At 58.4% G+C, this 19585-nt stretch overlaps 1 protein-coding gene across 1 annotated transcript in view; it reads left to right on the forward strand.

The window, feature by feature from the left end:
* The first annotated feature begins 3183 nt into the window (after nucleotides 1-3183).
* The window catches only part of NSG1 (neuronal vesicle trafficking associated 1), a 28961-nt gene continuing 12559 nt past the window's right edge, over nucleotides 3184-19585 (forward strand). The window contains exons 1-3 of the mRNA XM_041753176.1: nucleotides 3184-3347; nucleotides 3640-3792; nucleotides 6907-7023. Of these exons, the coding sequence (XP_041609110.1) occupies nucleotides 3664-3792; nucleotides 6907-7023 (246 nt within the window). The 5' untranslated portion in view covers nucleotides 3184-3347; nucleotides 3640-3663. The remainder of the gene's footprint in view (nucleotides 3348-3639; nucleotides 3793-6906; nucleotides 7024-19585) is intronic.

Here is a 19585-nt window from a genome sequence, read left to right on the forward strand (position 1 = left end):
CTGTCTCTGTCGAACCATGGGTCCTTCTCGTCCTTGTCCTCAGTTGACAGTCTTTCAAGGAAGGAGGAGTACACATGGAGTCCAGGACTGCCAGGCCTGCAGCTCCCTGGAATTCCAAGCACAGTGTGCGTGTGGCCTGTGTTGGGGTCTGTAAAATGCTGGCACCTGAGATGGGGACAAAGCCACTTCCTCCCCGAAGCACACATGGTTTCTCCTGCCTGGTGAGCTCAGACCAGGTACTGACCTAGGCTGGCACCTGAGTGGATTCTAACTACTGTTCCTCACCTGCTGCAGGAAGTATCCAAGCGTCAGCAGGGAAGCTCCACACAAGGGGTTGGGGTTCCACACAAGAAACCCCACACACAGACACGCAGTGGCACCGCATCAGTGCTGTGGTATAAAGGCCTTTGCCAAGAAGATGCCCGCAGCCAGCACCTGGCCGGAGGGGGGCCAGGACCTGGGCACCTGCCTCCCCCAGGCTGCCAGGGGTACTGTCAGCAGCCCTGCTGCGGAGCTAGGGCGCGGGTGGGAATCCAATGGCCTCTTGTATGGAAGGGGTGGGGCCCTCCTGGGGACTTGGGATTCAGGGTGCCCAGGGCCAGGTTCCTGGCCTGGGCTGCGAGGCTGGCTCAGTGCATTCCCTGCAGGTCCTGGAGCAGGAGAGGCAGGCGGCTGAGGGAAAAGGCTGGGGTGTGGAAGTGGGACTTTGGGGACACCTACTCTGGGCCCCAGCACGGCCGAGACAGACAGGTGTCTGCAAAGGCCCAATTCCCCGGCCGCCGCCGCCTCCAGCTCCTGCCTGGCCCCCGCGCCCCGCTTTCCTCATCTGGGGGTCCCGCAGCCAGGGCTGGCCCCGCGTCCGCAAAGTGACGCCCTAACCGGGGCCGCTCCTCTGCGACCCGGACGCTCCAGGCAGCGGCTGCAGGGAGGGGACCCCTGCTCCCCCCGGCGAGCAGAAAGGGGCCGCTGGAGCTGCCCCCTCCCTCCAGCGCCGCGCAGCGCGCCCGGAGCTCCCTCCGCCCCGACCCCTCCCCCCTCCCCCCTCCCCCTGCGGCTGCCCCGGGGCCCACCACGCCCCGGAGCCTCCCGCTGCGCTCCCGTCCGCGCCCCCTTCCCGCAGGGCCGCGCTCACGCGGGGGCCCCACCCCGGGGGTCGCTCCATCCCTCACCCCCCGCCCCCCGCCCCCACCCCGGGGTCGCTCCATCCCTCACCCCCCCGCCCCCACCCCGGGGGTCGCTCCATCCCTCACCCCCCCGCCCCCACCCCGGGGGTCGCTCCATCCCTCACCCCCCGCCCCCACCCCGGGGGTCGCTCCATCCCTGCCCCCCCGCCCCCACCCCGGGGGTCGCTCCATCCCTGCCCCCCCGCCCCCACCCCGGGGGTCGCTCCATCCCTCACCCCCCCGCCCCCACCCCGGGGGTCGCTCCATCCCTCCCCCCCCGCCCCCACCCCGGGGTCGCTCCATCCCTCCCCCCCCGCCCCCACCCCGGGGGTCGCTCCATCCCTCCCCCCCCGCCCCCACCCCGGGGGTCGCTCCATCCCTCCCCCCCCCGCCCCCACCCCGGGGGTCGCTCCATCCCTCACCCCCGGGTCCCCCCCGCCCCCACCCCGGGGGTCGCTCCATCCCTGCCCCCCGCCCCCACCGGGGGGTCGCTCCATCCCTGCCCCCCCGCCCCCACCGGGGGGTCGCTCCATCCCTGCCCCCCCGCCCCCACCGGGGGGTCGCTCCATCCCTCACCCCCCGCCCCCACCCCGGGGGTCGCTCCATCCCTGCCCCCCCGCCCCCACCCCGGGGGTCGCTCCATCCCTCACCCCCCCCGCCCCCACCCCGGGGGTCGCTCCATCCCTCACCCCCCCGCCCCCACCCTGGGGGTCGCTCCATCCCTCACCCCCCCCGCCCCCACCCCGGGGGTCGCTCCATCCCTCACCCCCCGCCCCCACCCCGGGGTCGCTCCATCCCTCCCCCCCCCCGCCCCCACCCCGGGGGTCGCTCCATCCCTCACCCCCCGCCCCCACCCCGGGGGTCGCTCCATCCCTCCCCCCCCCGCCCCCACCCCGGGGGTCGCTCCATCCCTCACCCCCCGCCCCCACCCCGGGGGTCGCTCCATCCCTGCCCCCCCGCCCCCACCGGGGGGTCGCTCCATCCCTGCCCCCCCGCCCCCACCGGGGGGTCGCTCCATCCCTGCCCCCCCGCCCCCACCGGGGGGTCGCTCCATCCCTGCCCCCCCGCCCCCACCCCGGGGGTCGCTCCATCCCTCACCCCCCCGCCCCCACCCCGGGGGTCGCTCCATCCCTCACCCCCCCGCCCCCACCCCGGGGGGTCGCTCCATCCCTCACCCCCCCGCCCCCACCCCTGGGGGTCGCTCCATCCCTCACCCCCCCGCCCCCACCCCGGGGGTCGCTCCATCCCTCACCCCCCGCCCCCACCCCGGGGGTCGCTCCATCCCTCACCCCCCGCCCCCACCGGGGGGTCGCTCCATCCCTCACCCCCCGGGTCCCCCCCCGCCCCCACCCCGGGGGTCGCTCCATCCCTCACCCCCCGCCCCACCGGGGGGTCGCTCCATCCCCTCACCCCCCGGGTCCCCCCCGCCCCCACCCCGGGGGTCGCTCCATCCCTGCCCCCCCGCCCCCACCCCGGGGGTCGCTCCATCCCTCACCCCCCCGCCCCCACCCCGGGGGTCGCTCCATCCCTCACCCCCCCCGCCCCCCACCCTGGGGGTCGCTCCATCCCTCACCCCCCCGCCCCCACCCCGGGGGTCGCTCCATCCCTCACCCCCCGCCCCCACCCGGGGGTCGCTCCATCCCTCACCCCCCCGCCCCCACCGGGGGGTCGCTCCATCCCTGCCCCCCCGCCCCCACCGGGGGGTCGCTCCATCCCTCACCCCCCGCCCCCACCCCGGGGGTCGCTCCATCCCTGCCCCCCCGCCCCCACCCCGGGGGTCGCTCCATCCCTCACCCCCCCGCCCCCACCCCGGGGGTCGCTCCATCCCTGCCCCCCCGCCCCCACCCCGGGGGTCGCTCCAGCCCCGCCCCCCAGCCCCGCGCCCCGGCGCGCCCCCCGCAGTCCGGGCGGGCGCGGGTCCCCGGGGGCGCCCCTTTGTGCGGCCCCGCGCGCTGCGTCAGGGCGGAGCTGCCGCGGCCGCCGCCACAGGCGCGCACTCAGCGCACGGGCGGCCCCGGGGGCGGCGGGAAGGGAGGCGGCGAGCGGGAGGGGGAGCGGCCGCGGGCCCAATCGCTCGGCTCCCCCGCCCGGCCCCGCGCGGCGCCGCCTCCGCCATTGCTGCGCGCGGGAGCGGCCGACGCGGACCTCGCTGCGCGCTCCGAGCCAGACCTGCGAGCCGGCGGGGTGAGTAGCCCCGGGCGGGGGCCGCGGCCGCCCCGAGCCCCGCTGCGCCCTCGGGGCCGGGCCGGGCCGGGCCGGGGCCTCCGCCGGTCCCTCCGCCGGGTCCCTCCGCCGCCGCGGGGCGCCCCTGAGCCCGGGTCCGCGGGTCCCCGGGGGTAGCGGCTGGGACCCCCTCCGCCCCCCTCCCCTGCCCCCTCCGCCCCCCTCCCCTGCCCCCTCCGCTCCCCCCCCCGCCGCGTCCCCCGACCCCTCCTGCCCCGAGCCCGGAGCCCGCGGTGACCCCCCCCCCCCGCAGGCGGCAGCCTCGGCTCCCGGAACCATGGTGAAGTTGGGGAACAATTTCGCGGAGAAGGGCACCAAGCAGCCGCTGCTGGAGGATGGCTTCGACACCATCCCCCTGATGACGCCCCTCGACGTCAATCAGCTGCAGTTCCCGCCCCCGGACAAGGTGAGAGCCCGCACCCCGCACCCCGCACCCCGCACCCGGCACCCCCCACCCCGGCACCCGGCACCCCCGCACCCGGCCGGGGCGCACCCCGAGTCTCGGCGGCGGCCGTGCGCTGGGGCGGGCGGGGCCCGGACCACAGCCCTGTCCCGGCAGGGGAGCGCGGCCGGCGACGGTCGCTTCTCGATTTTCTTGGGATTTTCAGGGAGTCGGTCCGAGAGGGGCCCCTGCCCGGGCAGCAGGCGCCGAGGGTCTGGGGCGGGCCGGGGCGGCCCCCCGGCTTGCCCACCCCGCGGGCTGGAGGCGATCGGCAGCCCCCGCCGCTCCGGCCGGGCCTGGGTGCCGCAGGCCCGCTCCTCCCGGGCTTCCCTCCTCTCTTTGTTCCTTTGTGAAATCTTCAAGTAGGCGCCCTGCGCGCTGGGTGTGCGTGCAGCCGGGGCCAACCATTCAGCATCCTTTCCCCGAAGTGGGGTTTTCTCTTCTGGTTTAAAGAGTCCCTTTTCTCGAGTACGGCATCCGATCAAGTGGTTTCTGCCCATTAAGGATATTTTCTAGAGTTAGCGTTTACAAAGGTAAATGCCATGATTGAAAGTCTGGAAAATGGTATTGCAGAACTCAGACCTAAAATAATAAGCGCGGCGGCCGCTCTGACCACCTTGCTGCTGCTTAAAAACCACCCTGGCCACGACTGAGCTCCTTCTATTCCCCGAAGCGCATTTACATTTATTGCCTCGTTTAGCCCTGGTGAGGAGGTTCTGACTCAGGTCTTTGTCTTTTATTCCGGCGTGCTGGCCGCATGCTGGCGAGGGCTGACCACCGGATGGGGATAGGGGAATATCTCCGCCCGCCACGGTGCGGCCTTTCCTTCTGGAAGATTCCTTTATTCCCATGTGGACCCTTTGATTTACTCAGTCCTCTAGAGTGGTTCCCATCCCTCCAACTCTATTGTCTCCGTTTTGGGTAGGGGGGGCGGGGGCAGCAGGTGTTCCAGTTCAGCACGAGGCCCCGAGGAGCACACCTGTGCACCCGGCCACGTGGGGCCACTCTGGGGCACTGATGGTCCAAAGGAGGCTGGGGGAGGCTGGGGGAAGGGCTGGGGCAGGGCTGTGCAGCCTCTTTCCCTCCTGAGCCCGCTCCACTGCCCCCACCTTCCCCTCCCACCTCAGCCCCAGCCCCAGAGTGGTGGCGGCCTGTGCCAGGAACGCTGTGTCCCAAGGCAGCACCTCTGTCAGGTGACTCCCTCCGCTCAGCCTGAGCCTCCTCTTTTGCTCTCAGTCTGTTCCATTCCTGAATTGTCTGGCTTATACCAGGGAGGGGGCTTTCAGGCAGGTGTGAAGTCCTGGCCAACCAATCGGATCACTGAGAAGTAGCCTAGGTAGGTCTGAAAGGTAATGAGTCTCCCATCCCTGGGAGTGTTCAAACCAAAGGAGGGAACTGGCAGGGATGCTCCAGACACAGGAACCAGTGGTTGGGCTAGAAGATTTCTGAGGTCACAGATGAGGAGACGGAGTCTCAGAGAGTTCACAGGATGTGCCCAAGGTCACACGGCTGAAGGCCACAATCCTTACAAACACAGAAGCTTCTGGCAGGGCCTCATGGTCCCTCCTCCTTGGGACAAGACCTCTCTCTCACACAAGACCTCACTTAACCCGAACAACAGCACTGTGTTGCTCACAGCCAGGGTTCAGGGAGGCGATGTCACCTGTCCCAGGTGATGGGGCTTGTGGGATCAGGTCACGCAGTCAGGGTCATAAGTGGAGTCTGTCCTGAGAATGTGCACTGAGGGCTGAGGTGCTGCAGTGACAGGGGTCACGGAGCTGGCAGCAGCGTCAGGGTCAGTCTCACCTGACGTTTGTTGAATGCTTGCAACGTGCCAGGCATTTGTTCATGTGCTTAAATTTCTTTACCATTATTGCCTCTGATTTACAGATGTGGAAATTGAGGGTCTTGTCCAAGGTCACCTGGCGTGTTAGTGGTAGATGCAGACGAACGCAGGCGGCTGGAATATTGAGCGGGTTCCCACGGTGCCGAGCGTCGTGTGGATTCCCGTCTGCTCTCTGCAGCCGGGCGAGATCAGCCTTGCTCCCATTTCACAAGCCAGGAGTCTGAGGTTCTGAGTGGCAGGGTGTGTGCTCCATGTCACACAGCTAGTAGGGGACAGTAGGGACTAGAGGACAACAGGGTGATGCACAGAGGCTGCTCCAGAGCCCGGCCGGTACCCAGACTCTCACTCTAGGCGTGCCCCCCCGCCCAGCGTCGGAAGAGCTGCACACACATCAGGGAATGAAGACGGCAGGTGTGTGATTATGGGTTTTGTGGCCCTTGGACCACTTTTTGGTGGCAGCCAGTATGGGCTGCTTTGTCTCCTGACTCTGACCTCCTCCGCTGGCTCCAGGGTCACAGCTCCGTCTGAGAGCCCCCCCCCACGGCCAGCGTGGGGCTGACCATCCTGACTTGCTGGGTGCTGCTAGGTCTGCTCTGGGTGCCCCCGTCACGGAGAGCGGCTGTCTCCCCTGCACCGCGTCACGGAGAGCGGCTGTCTCCCCTGCACCGCGTCCCACCCTCTCTCTCCAGGAGGAGGAGGAGGAGTGTGGTGGCGGCTGGCCTCTGCAGTCCGGCAGCCGCTCCTGGCTCCTGGCACTGCAGTGGAGAGTGGGGACTAGAGAGGTGTGACCCCTTGATGCCTCCCGTGCCGTGGAGACAGAAGAGTAAACCGCCCCTGGCCACAGGCGTGGGGAGGATGGGCTGTGAGCCTCTGAAGCGGGAGGCTGGAGGGTGGGCCAGGGTTCATCGGGAGTCGGTGGGGGGCGCAGGGAAGAGTTAGCCCTGCCGCCTATTAGCTGGGTGGCCTCCGGCCGATGAGCTTCACTTCTCTGGCCCCGAGTTAACCTCATTTTCCTCTGGGGGCTGCTGTCACGGTTACGCATGTGCAGTTTCTCAAAGTCCTGGCAGGGAGATGTCCACACGACAGCTGTCCTCATCCTTTTTTGTGAAATGCGTGCTGGCGAAACGGTGCCTCGGCCACGGGGGTTCGCTCAGCCATCCTCTCTGGGCAGGTGTGTGTGCATGCACCTGGCCGCACCCCTGATGCCTCTGCTTCTCTGTTTCCCGGACAAGGTGGTTGTGAAAACAAAGACCGAGTACGAGCCTGACCGCAAGAAGGGCAAAGCACGTCCTCCCAAGATCGCTGAATTCACCGTCAGCATCACGGAGGGGGTCACCGAGAGGTTTAAGGTGAGTGACCCTGGAGGGGGGCAGCGTTGCTTTCATGTCCAGGATGGGAAGGCCAGGCTGGCCCCTCGGGTGATGGGAGCAGGATAAGACACCGTTTATCTGGCCCAAGAGCCAACCCTGTGGCTTTTAAAATGTCTTCTTTATTTCCTTTATCTTCCAACATGACCACGTATAACCTTGTGGAGAGTTTTTTTTTTTTTAACTTTTTAAGTTTTTTTTTTTTTTTTTTTAATTGCGGCATGATTAACATTTAACATACAGTGTTACATTAGTTTCTGGTGTACAGTGTAGCATTTGAACGATTCTGTCCCTGACCCAGCGCTTGTCGGGGTAAGTGTGCTCTTCACCCCATTTGAGACTTCACCACCCTCCGCCCCTCCCCTCTAGCAGCTACCAGTTTGTTCTCCAGGGTTAAGAGTCTCACCTGGTTGTAGAAACAGAGAAAACCCACTCCTAAACTATTTTTTAGACCATGGTTACAGACACATGAAAAATCGCTTCCCAAACTCAGCGATCCCTACCTCACGGGTCCAGGAGGGAAGCAGGCTAACACAAAGGTAAGGTGGCCTACTTACGACCTGCAAGACCTGGGGCCGGGCCCCTGCCTCCTGCCCGCTGAGCTAAGCGAGCCTCCCCACAGGTCAGGACCATCAGGATAACCCATCGTGCAGATGGGAAAGTTGAGGTGCAGAGCGGTCACGGCTACCCATGGCGGTGCCAGGGGAGGAGACCCAGCTCCCGAGCCCTGTGCTCCGCCTCCGTCCTCACCACTCCTGGCACGATGGGGAGGTGTGGGGCTCGGCTGGCCCGTGTGGGCTGTACACTCACTTGTGTAGGGGGATGCTTTGCTCTGGACAGTTTTCTAGGGAGGAACAGCTGCTGGAAGGGGCAGGGTTCCAGCCAGGCGGCGGTAGGGCGTGGGGGGGGGGAGCCTTCCCCAACTGTCCCTGTGGTCTCTGAGGATAGAAATAGCTGCACTGGTTGAGGAGCGAGTTATAGTGTTGATCTTCTGGAAGCTTGTTCTTTGAGAGACATGAGAGACTAAAACCATGGCCCTCATCCAGATTCAAAGGGGTGATTTCAGAGACACCAGTGGGTCGTCCAGACCTTGCAGAGTGGCCGTGTGAGCAGTCTGCTGGTGTCTGGGTGCACAGATGCTTGCACACCCACATGCCCTGCAATTCCTGTTCTGTCTCACGAAAACCCTGTGCACTGGTTCTGCATGTGAAGCCTGCAGAGCTGAGGTAGCTCCGCGGGGTGAGCAGGGAAGCCAGGGTATGATGTGACTTCGAACCCCTCCTTCCCGTGCTCCAGGCTGCCTCATGGGCTGGAGAAACGCTTTGTAGAGCCTGCCTGGCCAGCAGACCCGTCCGAGTCACAATCTTTTGTGTTTGTGGGGTGTTCACCTGTGTCACTTATCTGCCCTGAGAGCTGGGTCCTACTAGCAGAAACGACTTTCCAGCGGCAGCGTTGAGGTGCAGAGCCCCGCGTCTGTGGTTCCTGCTGGGGGTTTATAGGAACGGTGTGCGGGCTGAGATGCTCTTCGGGTGGCTCCTGGCTTGGCAGTTTATATGTGTCACGGAGTTCGTGGCTGGGGCTGGGTTGGATTGACCCAGGGTCAACATCTTTTCTTCCGCTCTGACCAGCCGGCTTAGCATGTCCTCATCTGCAGCTAGTCGAACGACCTGCACCATCCAGGCTTTGGTGATCACCTCTTGGCTGAGGCAGAGGTGACCTCAATTTCAAGGTCATTAAATCTGTCATTCTGATGGCTGATACCATCTGGATATCTGAGCGTGTCTGGGTTTCTCATCCCTGATTTGACCTTCGCCCTTCTCAGCCCTGGCAGCAAGGCACTTGAACAGCTATCCTTCATCTGTTGAGGCTGTGGTGTACCAGCACCCCCCGCCCCAGTATGAGTTCTTCTCTCTGAGGGCCTGATATTCTAGGCTCCAGGGACACCTATTTTTGTGGCAGGTATTCCTCATGGGCCCTTTAGAAAAGGCATCCTTACAGATCACAGAGAGAGAGGCAACCCTCTCCACAGTCTGTCCCCAACCAACAGCCTCTCCCAGCTCTGGTGTCCTTCATTTGTGTGTCTCCCGCACACTCACCTGATACAGGTCCCCAGGGCCCCTGTTCCAGGCATGGGTGACGCATATTGGCCACCAGGGTGCTCGGCAGCCACAGCTGAGCACCTGTGTGGTTACCTGGCTCCAGGTGCCCAGAAGATCTGAGCCTGTCCCTGTGGACCGGGCTCTGGTGGCAGCATCCTGCCGTGTCTCTGCTCCCACCTCCCAGGGGAGGGCCAAGAAGGTGATGCATACAGTAGGCGCTCAGTAGGGCGTTGCGTTGCAGTGCGCCCATTCTCCAGGCTTACACAGAAACCGTCCAGGCATGTTCACAAGCTTAGCATCTGTGGCCTCCTTAGGGTTCACCACCACGCTGAAGGGGGAGGCGCTCCTGGTTTTACAGATGAGACTTTGGAGTCTCAGGTAGTCCCTAAGGCTGGGGTCCTTCAGCCTAGTCCGTGCCTCCTCCGAGGCCAGTGCCTTTTCACCACACAGCCTGCCATACACCTTCCAGCTCCTTCAGTGTGGTGCCAGCTCTGCCATGAAGCCTCCGGGGATTACCCTCACCCTCCTGGGGTTCCCGCTGTCCTTTGTTAGGAGCAGTAACAGGATGTAAACAGGGAGTGCTCCCTTGAGCCAGATTCGGGGTCAGGCTTGTCAGGCTTCTCATCTCACTTGATCTCGGTAAAAACCTCAGGAAGTGTGCCCCATTGTCTCCGTTTCACAGTGGAGGGGAAACCGAGGCAGAGAGCGTGACCCTGGGCAGCCTGCACTTGGCTAGGACACTCAAGGCGATGTGGCTGCCCCTGGAGCACATGTTTACATGGGGAGCTCTCCGCTCCGGGCAGCCCATTGTGCTGTTGCCCTCTTGTGCTGCTTTTTCCATTAAAAAAAAATATTTTATTTTAGAGAGGAGAGTGAGTGCAGAGGGAGAGAGAGAATCCCAAGCAGACTCTGCAGTGAATGCAGAGCCCAGCATGGGGCTCGATCTTACCACCCTGAGATCATGACCTGAGCCAAAATCAAGAGTCGGCTGCTCAACCGACTGAGCCACCCAGGTGCCCCTTGTGCTTCTAAGAATCCTTTGCCTTTGTTGATTTGAAACCTCTCCTGATGACCACTTCCTGGGATCCTGCATCTGCCCCTCGAGCCACACGCAACACAAGTCACGCTCCTTCCCAGCAGCCTTGGGATAGGTGGCAGGCCACACACTTGAGTCTTTTGCAGTGTGAGCCTCATATTCTGGTGTCTTCCTTCCATGTCACGGAGTCCAGGCTCCCCTCTGAGGGGCTGTTCTTGGCTGTGCTTCTCTTCAGGTGTGACCAGGTGTCCTGGTGAGGTCCAGTGGGGTGGCATAGGTCACCGGGTGACTAGCCATGCTGCCGGCCCAGAGTGCGCGGGGACCTGGTGAGATTTCCAGGGTCGGCCTGTGGGACCCTCACTTATTGAGTAAGGCAGCTCCCTATGGAGCCCTCGCTCTAGGCCATATGTGGATGTAAGCCCTTTTCAGGTGTTAACTCACCATTTCCCACCCGGTTGGGCAGACGACCCCCAAGGTCACAGTCAGTAGCAGAGTGTGACCTGAACCGGGTGGCCAGGCCAACCTGACCAGGAGGCCTGCAGGCGTTATGCAGCTGAACACCCTGTGTTCTGTGGGCACATCAGGTTTTTGCTCCAACACCCTTCTGAACAGGGAAGATTTACCTGGTTCCCCATGCACCTGCTGTGGGGCCTGGGCGTGAGAGGTGGCCTCCAGGGCACTGTTGCTCTAAGTGTGCTCTGGGACCACCTGCATTGGAATCACCTGAAGTTTGATTTTTAATGGAGGGACCTTGGGAATGTGCACTGTGAGGAGCCCTCCAGGTCATACACTAAGTATGTGGCCCTTTGTGGATGGAGACACATTCTAGCCCAGGGGCAGGGCAGGCTCACGAGGGCTGGCACCTTTTGGAAATGCTAAGGGCGTTCACCCTCCTGGAATGTTCTCTCAGCCTTTTATTGCCCAATTATGTGTCTGGCATCTTTGAACGGAGCACACAATAGGGCACGCTTCTCCTGTGAGGCGGCAGCTGGCTGAGGGTTGGGGAGCATGTGGAGAAAGGTGGTGTCTGAGATGAACCTGTGACAAGAGGTGGGGAGAAAGGATCTGCCTCCACCCGGCGCCACGCTCGGGGCTCCGTCACAGCTTTGGTCTGGACAGAACCTCTTCCTCACCCTGCCAGTGACCGGGCCGCTTCTGCGTGGCACCCAGCCCTGCCGTTCCTCTGTCCTTTTCATTTCCATGTGTGAATTGCAAGGATAAAATCACGTCTTTTCGGCTGTTGAAGCAACAAGTAAATAACGTGTCCCTCTTTGTCTCTAATTTGTGCACTTCAGGAGCAAGAAGCCGCTGCTCTGCGCCTCCTCTTTATATACCTTTGGATGGCATCCTTGAGACGAGATGTCTTTTTGGATGTTACTTTATGGTTATCACTCGGGGATGAATCTCTTGGCTCCGAGGTTGCTAGGCTGGTTGCTAGGTAACCAGTGATGGGGAGAGGGTTCTGTAAGACTCCGCTGCACTGGGATTGCTGGATGAATCACCCAGCAGCGGCCAAAAGCCTAGGCTTCTGAAGAGGTTAGTGTCAACGAGGAAGAGTGCTCGTTTAATTAATTGGAGGTGTATTTATGCTGAGAATAAACACAGGCTGAGATGTTTCTCAAATTAAGTAAACCTAAACATTTTGCCAGTTGCATGTTCCCACTCACCGGTGCAGAGCCGTGTGTCGGGGTGTGGCTGGGGCTGCTGCTGAACGCTCTCCCCCTATCTCAGAAGCTGGAGGGGCCATAGTTAGGCAGATTCAGAGAAGGTTCCAGCCTGGCTCTCCCGAGCCCTTTGTGCTTTGTGGCTGCCCTGATGGAGAGCTGCTGAAGTTTCTGAGGTTCACACACCTCCTCTTTGTGAGTTAAGGGTTTGGGTGAGCAAACTGCACCCCCTCCACCGGGTAGCAGGTTGCCCTCAGGGCCCTGAGAGGGTCTGGGGTGGGCCTGGCACGTGAACAAGCCTTTCGTGGCCCCCGCAGAACAGGGAGGATGTCCCTGAAGGAGAGACCAAGTTTGTCTGAATGGCCCCCAGCGTCGGCAGTCGCTGCTGCAGCGGGGGTGTCCCTCTGCATCCTGTCATAAGTGATTCCGTGGGTGGCTTGTATCTTTTTCTCACATCCTTAATGACCTTGAGCTTCCTCTGCGCCCGTCTGTTTTCCACACTCTCCAGTAATCCCCCGGTGTGTTTCAAGATGCGTCCCTTAAATATTTATGAACGGCAACACCACTTCCTTGGCATCGGCAGCGGGGGCGGTCTTCATGCGGTGGCGGTGGCGCTGGGGATCTGAGAATTGCGGGCGGAATGCAGACCCCCCTTGTCACCATCGGCGGGGCACCCTGCAGGCAGCCCCATGGTTGGCTGGCCCAGCTGTGGAGTGGGGACTTCATCCAGAATCCAATAATAAGAGGGTTGAGTCATCTTGAAGATGGGTGTCTGTGCATTCACTTTGTGGGTTACCTAAAATATTTAGTGTTGCACACACTGGAAGATGTCAGAATTCATACTGTTTTTCCAAGATTTTTTTCTTCTTCTTTTTTTTTTTTTTTACTGCATTACTCAGCAGAAAACACATTTCCTTTCCCCTCCCCCTGACGGGGGGAAGGCCGAGGGAGTTGGAGGAGGAATAACCTAGCTGCCATCGACCCAGGGCCTGCTCAGGCTCTGAGCTTCGTGAGCATTATTCCTTTTCGGTTAGTAACAATCTTATAAGGCTGGTCTTGCTGGCTTGACTCTGTAGGTGGAGAATTAAGGTCAGAGAGGTTAAGGTTAGCCAGCTAACCGGGGGTGGAAGTACAGTTCAGACCCACATCCACTTGACACCCCAGAGCCCACACCAGCAGCTCTTCCACACCAGCAGCTGCGCAGGACCCATGGGATGGCCCTTCCCTGCTTCAGACATCCTGGATCCACCCCAGCTGGGCAGTGACCCCACCCCAACCCCCACAGAGGCCCCCAGCAGGAGGAGAAGCCCCAGGGCCAGGAAGAGTGGATGGCCCCAAGCAGACTCAAATGCCGCTGGAGCCCCTCATCTATAAAATGGGGTGTGTGTGTAGAGAACTAGTGTGTGGACCAGGGCCTTGTAAGTTGAGTGACTTTGTCATTTATGGCCCAGACTGGGACACTCTGGAGAGGGACAGTGGACACTGTGCATTGGGGATGCAGGGCAGTAACCATCAGCCACGACTGTCCTAATAAGCACCGAGGAGATACAGCCCCCTCCTTGTAACCTCCTTCTGTAGCTCACCCCGAGGCCCCTGTCCTACTTGGTATCCATCCATTCCTGGCTGTTCTTTCCAGAAAACGTCCCTCTTGCCTCTGGGGCAGGACTGCTGGCACTTGGACTCTCCCCATCTCGCCAGGGCCCCTGCCAAAGCCTGTGCCTGCCGTGCCTCACCTGTCCGCTCTCCCTTCACCCATTTGTCCTTAATGTGCTCAAATATGCATTATATAAATTTCCTTATTTTAAAGCATTTAACTCAGTGCCATTTAGTAGTTTTGCGGTGTTGTCCACCCATCACCGCTTTCTGGAGCAGTTCATTGCCCCAGGAGGAGACCCCTCACCCATTAGCAGTCGCTCCCTGTTTCCTCTTCCCATCGACCCCAGGCAACCACTGAGGTACTTTGTCTCTGGATGTCCCAGGTGACTGCTGCTTTCACTGAGCGTGTTTCCAAGAGTCATCTGTGCTGTAGCACGGGTCAGTGCTTGTTCCTTTCTCTGGCGGAGTTGTACGCAGTTGAATGGCTAGACCCTCTTTTGTTTATCCCTTCATCCATCCATGGACACTTGGGCTCTTTCTGCCTCTGGACTAGTGTGAATAGCACCACCATGAACATTCATGTGCAACTTTTTGTTGGAACCCGTTTTCAGTTCTTCTGGGTAGGTACCCCGGAGTGGAATTGCTGGTTCATGTGGTCATTTTATGTCAGATATAGCGAGGAGCTGCTGTTTCCCACAGCAGCTGTACCTTCACCCATGCCCACCAGCAATGTCTGAGGCTTCCAGCATCTGCACACACCACCACCACTTGTCACTCTCTGTCTCTTTAATGATGGCCATCCTAGTGGGTGCAAAGCGGTGTCTCATTGTGGTTTTGACGTGCATTTCCCTAATGGCTATTGACGTTGAGCATCTGTCCCTATGCCCTGTTGCCCGTTTGTGTATCTTTGGAGAGAGATGTATCCAAGTCCTTTCCCATTTTTAATTGGGTTGTTTTTGTGTTGTTTGGTTGTATTCTGGATACTTCATCCTTGTCTGATATATCATTTGTAGATATTTGCTGCCATTCTGTAGGGTGCCTTTTCAGTTGTCTGCTCATGTTCTTTGCACAAAATTTTTAAAATTTGAGGTAGAATTTATTTTTTCTTTTGCTGCTTGTATGTTTGGTGTCCTAAGACACCATTGCCAAGTCTGAGGTCATGAAGATTCACCTCTTTGTTTTGTCCTAAGAATTTAATGGCTTTTGCTTTTATATTTAGGTCTTTATTCCATCTTGAGTTAATTTTCATCTACGGTGTGAGGGAAGTGTCAAGCTTCTTTTGCGCGCAGATAGCCAGTTGTCTCAATACCATTTGTTGAAGAGACTTCTTGGCCCATTGAATAGTCTTGGCGACTTGATTAAAAAACCAGTTGATCATGAACATCAGGTTTTATTTCTGGACTCTGTTCTATTCCATTTATATGGTGATTCATATGGCAGTACCATACTGTTTTAATTATCGTAGCTTTGTAATAAGTGTTGAAATTGGGAAAGATGAATCCTTTGACTTATTTTTTGTTGTCAAGATTGCTTTGGCTATTCGGGATCCCTTGCAATTTCCACTTCTGCGGAAAAGGCTTTTGGGATTCTGATGGGGATTGCACTGAATCTGCAGATCAGTCTGGAAGTATTCTTGTCTTCACAGTATCAGGTCTTGCAGTCTGTGAACACAGGATGCCTTTCCACTTATTTGGGTCTTCTCTAATTTCCTTTAGCAATCTTTTCTGGTTTGCTGTGTTCAAGTCCCTTCCCTTTTTTACCGGAGGCAGTAAAATATAGCAGTATCAGCACTACCTGTGACTGTCACCAGTGTGGATCACACTGGTGTTTTTGTATCATGCTGCAGCTGGTGCCAGGATCTTGGGAAATGTGTATTCTCCTTCCTCCTTTGAAATCACAACATTTCTAAGGTCCCGTTGTTTGATGTGTTAATAAAGAAATATTACGTATTATATATATATGTAGACAGAGAAGCAATATATATATAATACCACAAGTGTGATATATACATCATATCACAAATTTATGTTTTTGCAATATTTTGATAACAGTATTTCAGAATAATTGGTTTCCTGGGCAATCCTATGTATACATAGTGTCCTGTGCACATCAGGTGCAATTCTGAGAGGGCGTTATAGGTTTTTCTGGCTTCCAGAGAGTCAGTGGCACCGACATGGTGGAAACCCTGCTCTGGTCTCTCCCCTGATCCCTGCTGTTCTGGACCCACACTGTCCCTTAAAGGTCACTGCCCACAGCAGTGGGGTCTGGGCCCCAAGGGCCGTCGTGAAGCCCATGCCGGAGGACAGGGCAGTGTGTACAACTCCTGCATAGCAGCTGTAATTTCTTCCCACTGTCTCCTGCTTCAAAGCTTTTATTGACAGCTGCACAAAAGTGATACAAATTTTTGGATTATGTAGAATCTGCTTTCTCTCCTCTCTCTCTCACACATACACACAGATCGATGACAAACATGTGTCCTTCAGCCAACTGGCAACACCTCCCTGTGTGGCGAGAAATGGGAATTTGTCACCAAGGGGCAGCTGCCTCCTGGAATCCTACAGTGCCCAGGAACTGTCTGGGTTCCTATTTCTTGATGTGGCAGACAGGGACCTTTGGCACCTGGCTTGTGTCACCTCCTGCAGGATGTGTGATGCCCCAGCCACCCTGGCTGAAGGCATGCCTAGGGGCTTTGGCGCAGCCTTCTTCCTCTGAGAACACCCCTTCCGCCCTTACTGCTCTGATGAGCTCCTCCTTCTCTAAGACCCAGACATCCCCCCTCCAAGTCTTGCCAGCACAGGAGGGGGTCTTACCAACCACCGTGGAGGAGTTGTGAAGAGTTAACACCTTACAGCACAGACCAGGGCTGATGCTGTGGGGCCAAGGACACGCCAAGGTGGTCACTGTCTTGTCTTGAGAATGTCCATGGGCCATTGGGGATTCCATCAATAGAAGAAGGCAGGGCCCTGGGCTCTGGGACAGTTTTTGCTTTTTGCCCTTATGGGCCCCTTCCTCCTTAAAAAAAAAAAAAAAAAAAAAAAAAATTAAAAAGTGAAAGAAAAAAAGATGTTATCTCAGGATTGCCTTGGCCTAAAGAAGAATATAATCCAGACTGGATTCATTATTATATAATTATTTCTGGCTTTCCAGCAAAATTAAAAACCATTTTTGTGGGTTGCTGAAAGCATGATAGGCCCCAGCTCTGGGCCTCGTGTGTCCAGTAGGGACAGTGGCTCTGAAAGAATGGCCCTGCTTCTAAGGAGGTGCCCTTCTCCAACCCAGGGGGCTCCCTGGCCTCGGGGCTCACAGCCCCCCTGAGAGCACAGATGGGGGCAGGCACCTGCTGTCAACCCAGGCGCTCCAGGCCCCCGGGAGCCCATGGGGGAGCAGCAGGCCCGGGTCCCGCCTCCTTCCTGTGTCTGATCCTTTGCTTAATAAAACCCAGACAGACTGGCACCTCTGCAAACTGAATTTATGTTCCATTTGAGGAGGAGACGCTCTGAGTTGGCTTCAGGTACCCGAGGGCTGCTCTGTAAGTGCTCACTGAGAAGATGGAGATGGGCTGCCTGCCAACTGGATCCATTCACTTCCTCACTCCCGCAGTGGGCCCTGGGGAGGTGGGCTCAAGAGGAGGCCAGTTAGCTCCCCAGGGCATCTGTAACTAAGTATCCCTGCCTGAGTGGCTCAGAACAACACACATTTATTCTGTGTCAGTTCTGGGGGTTCAGAAGCCCTGAATCAGTGTCACTGGGCTACACTGAGGTGTTGGCAGGTGCTCCTCTGAGGGCTCCAGGGAAGGATCAGTTTCCTGACCTCCTTGAGCTTCTCGTGGTCTCCACATTCCTTGGCTCGTGGCCCCTTCCTCCATCTGTAGCCCAGCATCCTCCAGTCTCTGCTCCATCTCCTCTGTCTTCCTCTTTTTTTTTTTTTTTAAAGATTTTATTTTATAGAGTAGGGGGAGAAGCAGAGGGAGAGGGACAAGCAGACTCCACCCTGAGTGCAGAGCCCAATGTAGGGCTTGATCCCACGACCCTGAGATGATGACCTGAGCCGAAGTCAGGAGTCAGACACTTAACTGGGCCTGAGCACCCCAGGCACCCCCTCGGCCTCCCTCTTGTAAGGCCCCCTGGGAGATCACTTGGGCCCACTTGGATAATCTAGGAGGCCTTCCCATCTCTAGACTTTGATTTATTCCATCTGCAGAGTCACTTTTTGCACATTAGGCAAAGGACTTGGATGTCAGGACCTGGATGTCTTTAGGAGACACTACTCAGCTAACCCAGCCTCAGGTTGGTCACCTATGTGGCTGAGCCTCAGTGTCCCCAAGTGTAAAATGCAGTCAGTAGTATTGCCTTCGGATGCTGTCGTGAGTACACAATTGTATTTAAACTGCCAGTCACAGCAGAGAGCGTGGTGGAAGTCTCGAGCTACTCATAATAGGGTATTTTGGCATAAGGTTGCCAAGGTTGGGGTGGGAGCTCAGTAGCTCCCAGCCTCCAGGAGTTCCGTGCAGAAAGGGATCATCCTTTTACCCCATGGTCCTCAGCTTAGGTTGTGTAAAGAAGTGTCTGAAAAGTTTTAAATAATAGCAAGGCCTGGATGTTGCTCCCAGTCTTCTGCTGCCAGTGCTGCAGGTGGGGCCCCCTTGTTGGGATCCCAGGAACTCCTGGGTTTCTAACACACAGCCCCTTGGTGGTGGAGCCCCTTAACTGTGCCGAGGCTGGGTCACCGCACATGACTGCTGCTTCTCTCCTTGCATGTGCCCTGGGGCTCCTAGCGCCACTGTGTGTCTTGTTGGCTCAGCTTGAAGGTGTGGTCTTCTCAGTGCCAGGGCCTCTGTCATATGTAAAGGTGCCAGATGTGGTGCCCTCCGAGGACCCTCCATGCCCCAGGGTTGCAACATTGTGTGGGAATGGGCTTCACATTGTGTAGCAAAGGCTTACCCTGCACCCCTGGGTGCAGCATGCATCTCCTGGGCTCCTCACTGTACACCTGGGTGCTGGGCTGGTGTGCCCATTTCCTGGTAGAGAGAGAACCAGAGGTCAGGGTGTGGATGCCCTTCCCAGGGTCACTGTTGTATGTGGGCCAAGCTGGCCTGGACACTCACTAGGGCTCTTGACACTCACTTGGGCAGTGAGGGGCTGATTTGTCTTCTAGTCAGCATTTCTGGATTGGTTGAGAGATGGGGCCATGGGTGGTTGGGGCTGTCCAGGATGCTTCTAGTCAGTGTCTATCAACATAGAGAAAGTCTGAAGAATGCTCCCAGTAAAGAGGTATGTTTGGCTAGGTAATTTCACACTTTTTTCTGGAATATGCCTAGTTGTCTCATGGGAGATGGGAAGGCTGTGAAACTCTCCAAGATGGGACACGCTTTTATTTCACTTCAATTGAACTGGGAAATAATAAATGCTGGGTTATGTGGTAATTGCATGTACTCTTGGCGTTGGGAGAGGCTGGGATGTTCCAGAGCCTTCCTGGAGGCAGTGGGCCTGGCCAGGGCTCTGAACGGCAGGGCAGAAAGGTGGTGCAGTCTGGCCTTCTGGGAAAGGACAAGGATGAAGTAGATGGAGAACACCTGTAGGGGAGGCAAGCCAGCCCTGAGCCCTCCTGAAAGAGCTCTGGCATTTGGGGCTGTGGGAGCTCACTCAGGGCTGCTGTAACACTGTCAGGGCCTTAACCAGGAGAAAGTGATGTTCTCACAGTTCCAAAGGTCAGAAGCCCAGTTTCAGGTCAGCAGGCTGTACTCCCTTTAAAGCCTGGAGGGAAGTCCTTCCTCACCTCTTTCTGGTTTCTGGTGGCAGCTGGTGACTCTGGCATTCCTTGGCTTGCAGATGCATCCCTCAACCCTCCATCTTCACAAGGTTCTCCATGTGTGGGCCTCTGTGTCCAAATTTCTCCTTTGTATGAGGACACAGTCAGATTAGGACCCACTCTACCTCAATTTAAACACATCTGCAAAGACCCTATTTCCAAATATGGTCACATTCAAAGGCATAGGGCTTCCATATTTTGGGGAGAGGGAGAAACAATATAACCCATAACAGGCCTAGTGCATGAGGCTGACATCTCTTCGAACCTTCTAACCCTAGTCATTCTCCTGATGAACATGTAAGAGCATGAGGCTTTCTGTTCCTCTCTAGAGAGGAGATATG

The sequence above is a fragment of the Vulpes lagopus genome, chromosome 4, assembly GCF_018345385.1.
Source record: "Vulpes lagopus strain Blue_001 chromosome 4, ASM1834538v1, whole genome shotgun sequence".
NCBI lineage: Eukaryota > Metazoa > Chordata > Mammalia > Carnivora > Canidae > Vulpes > Vulpes lagopus.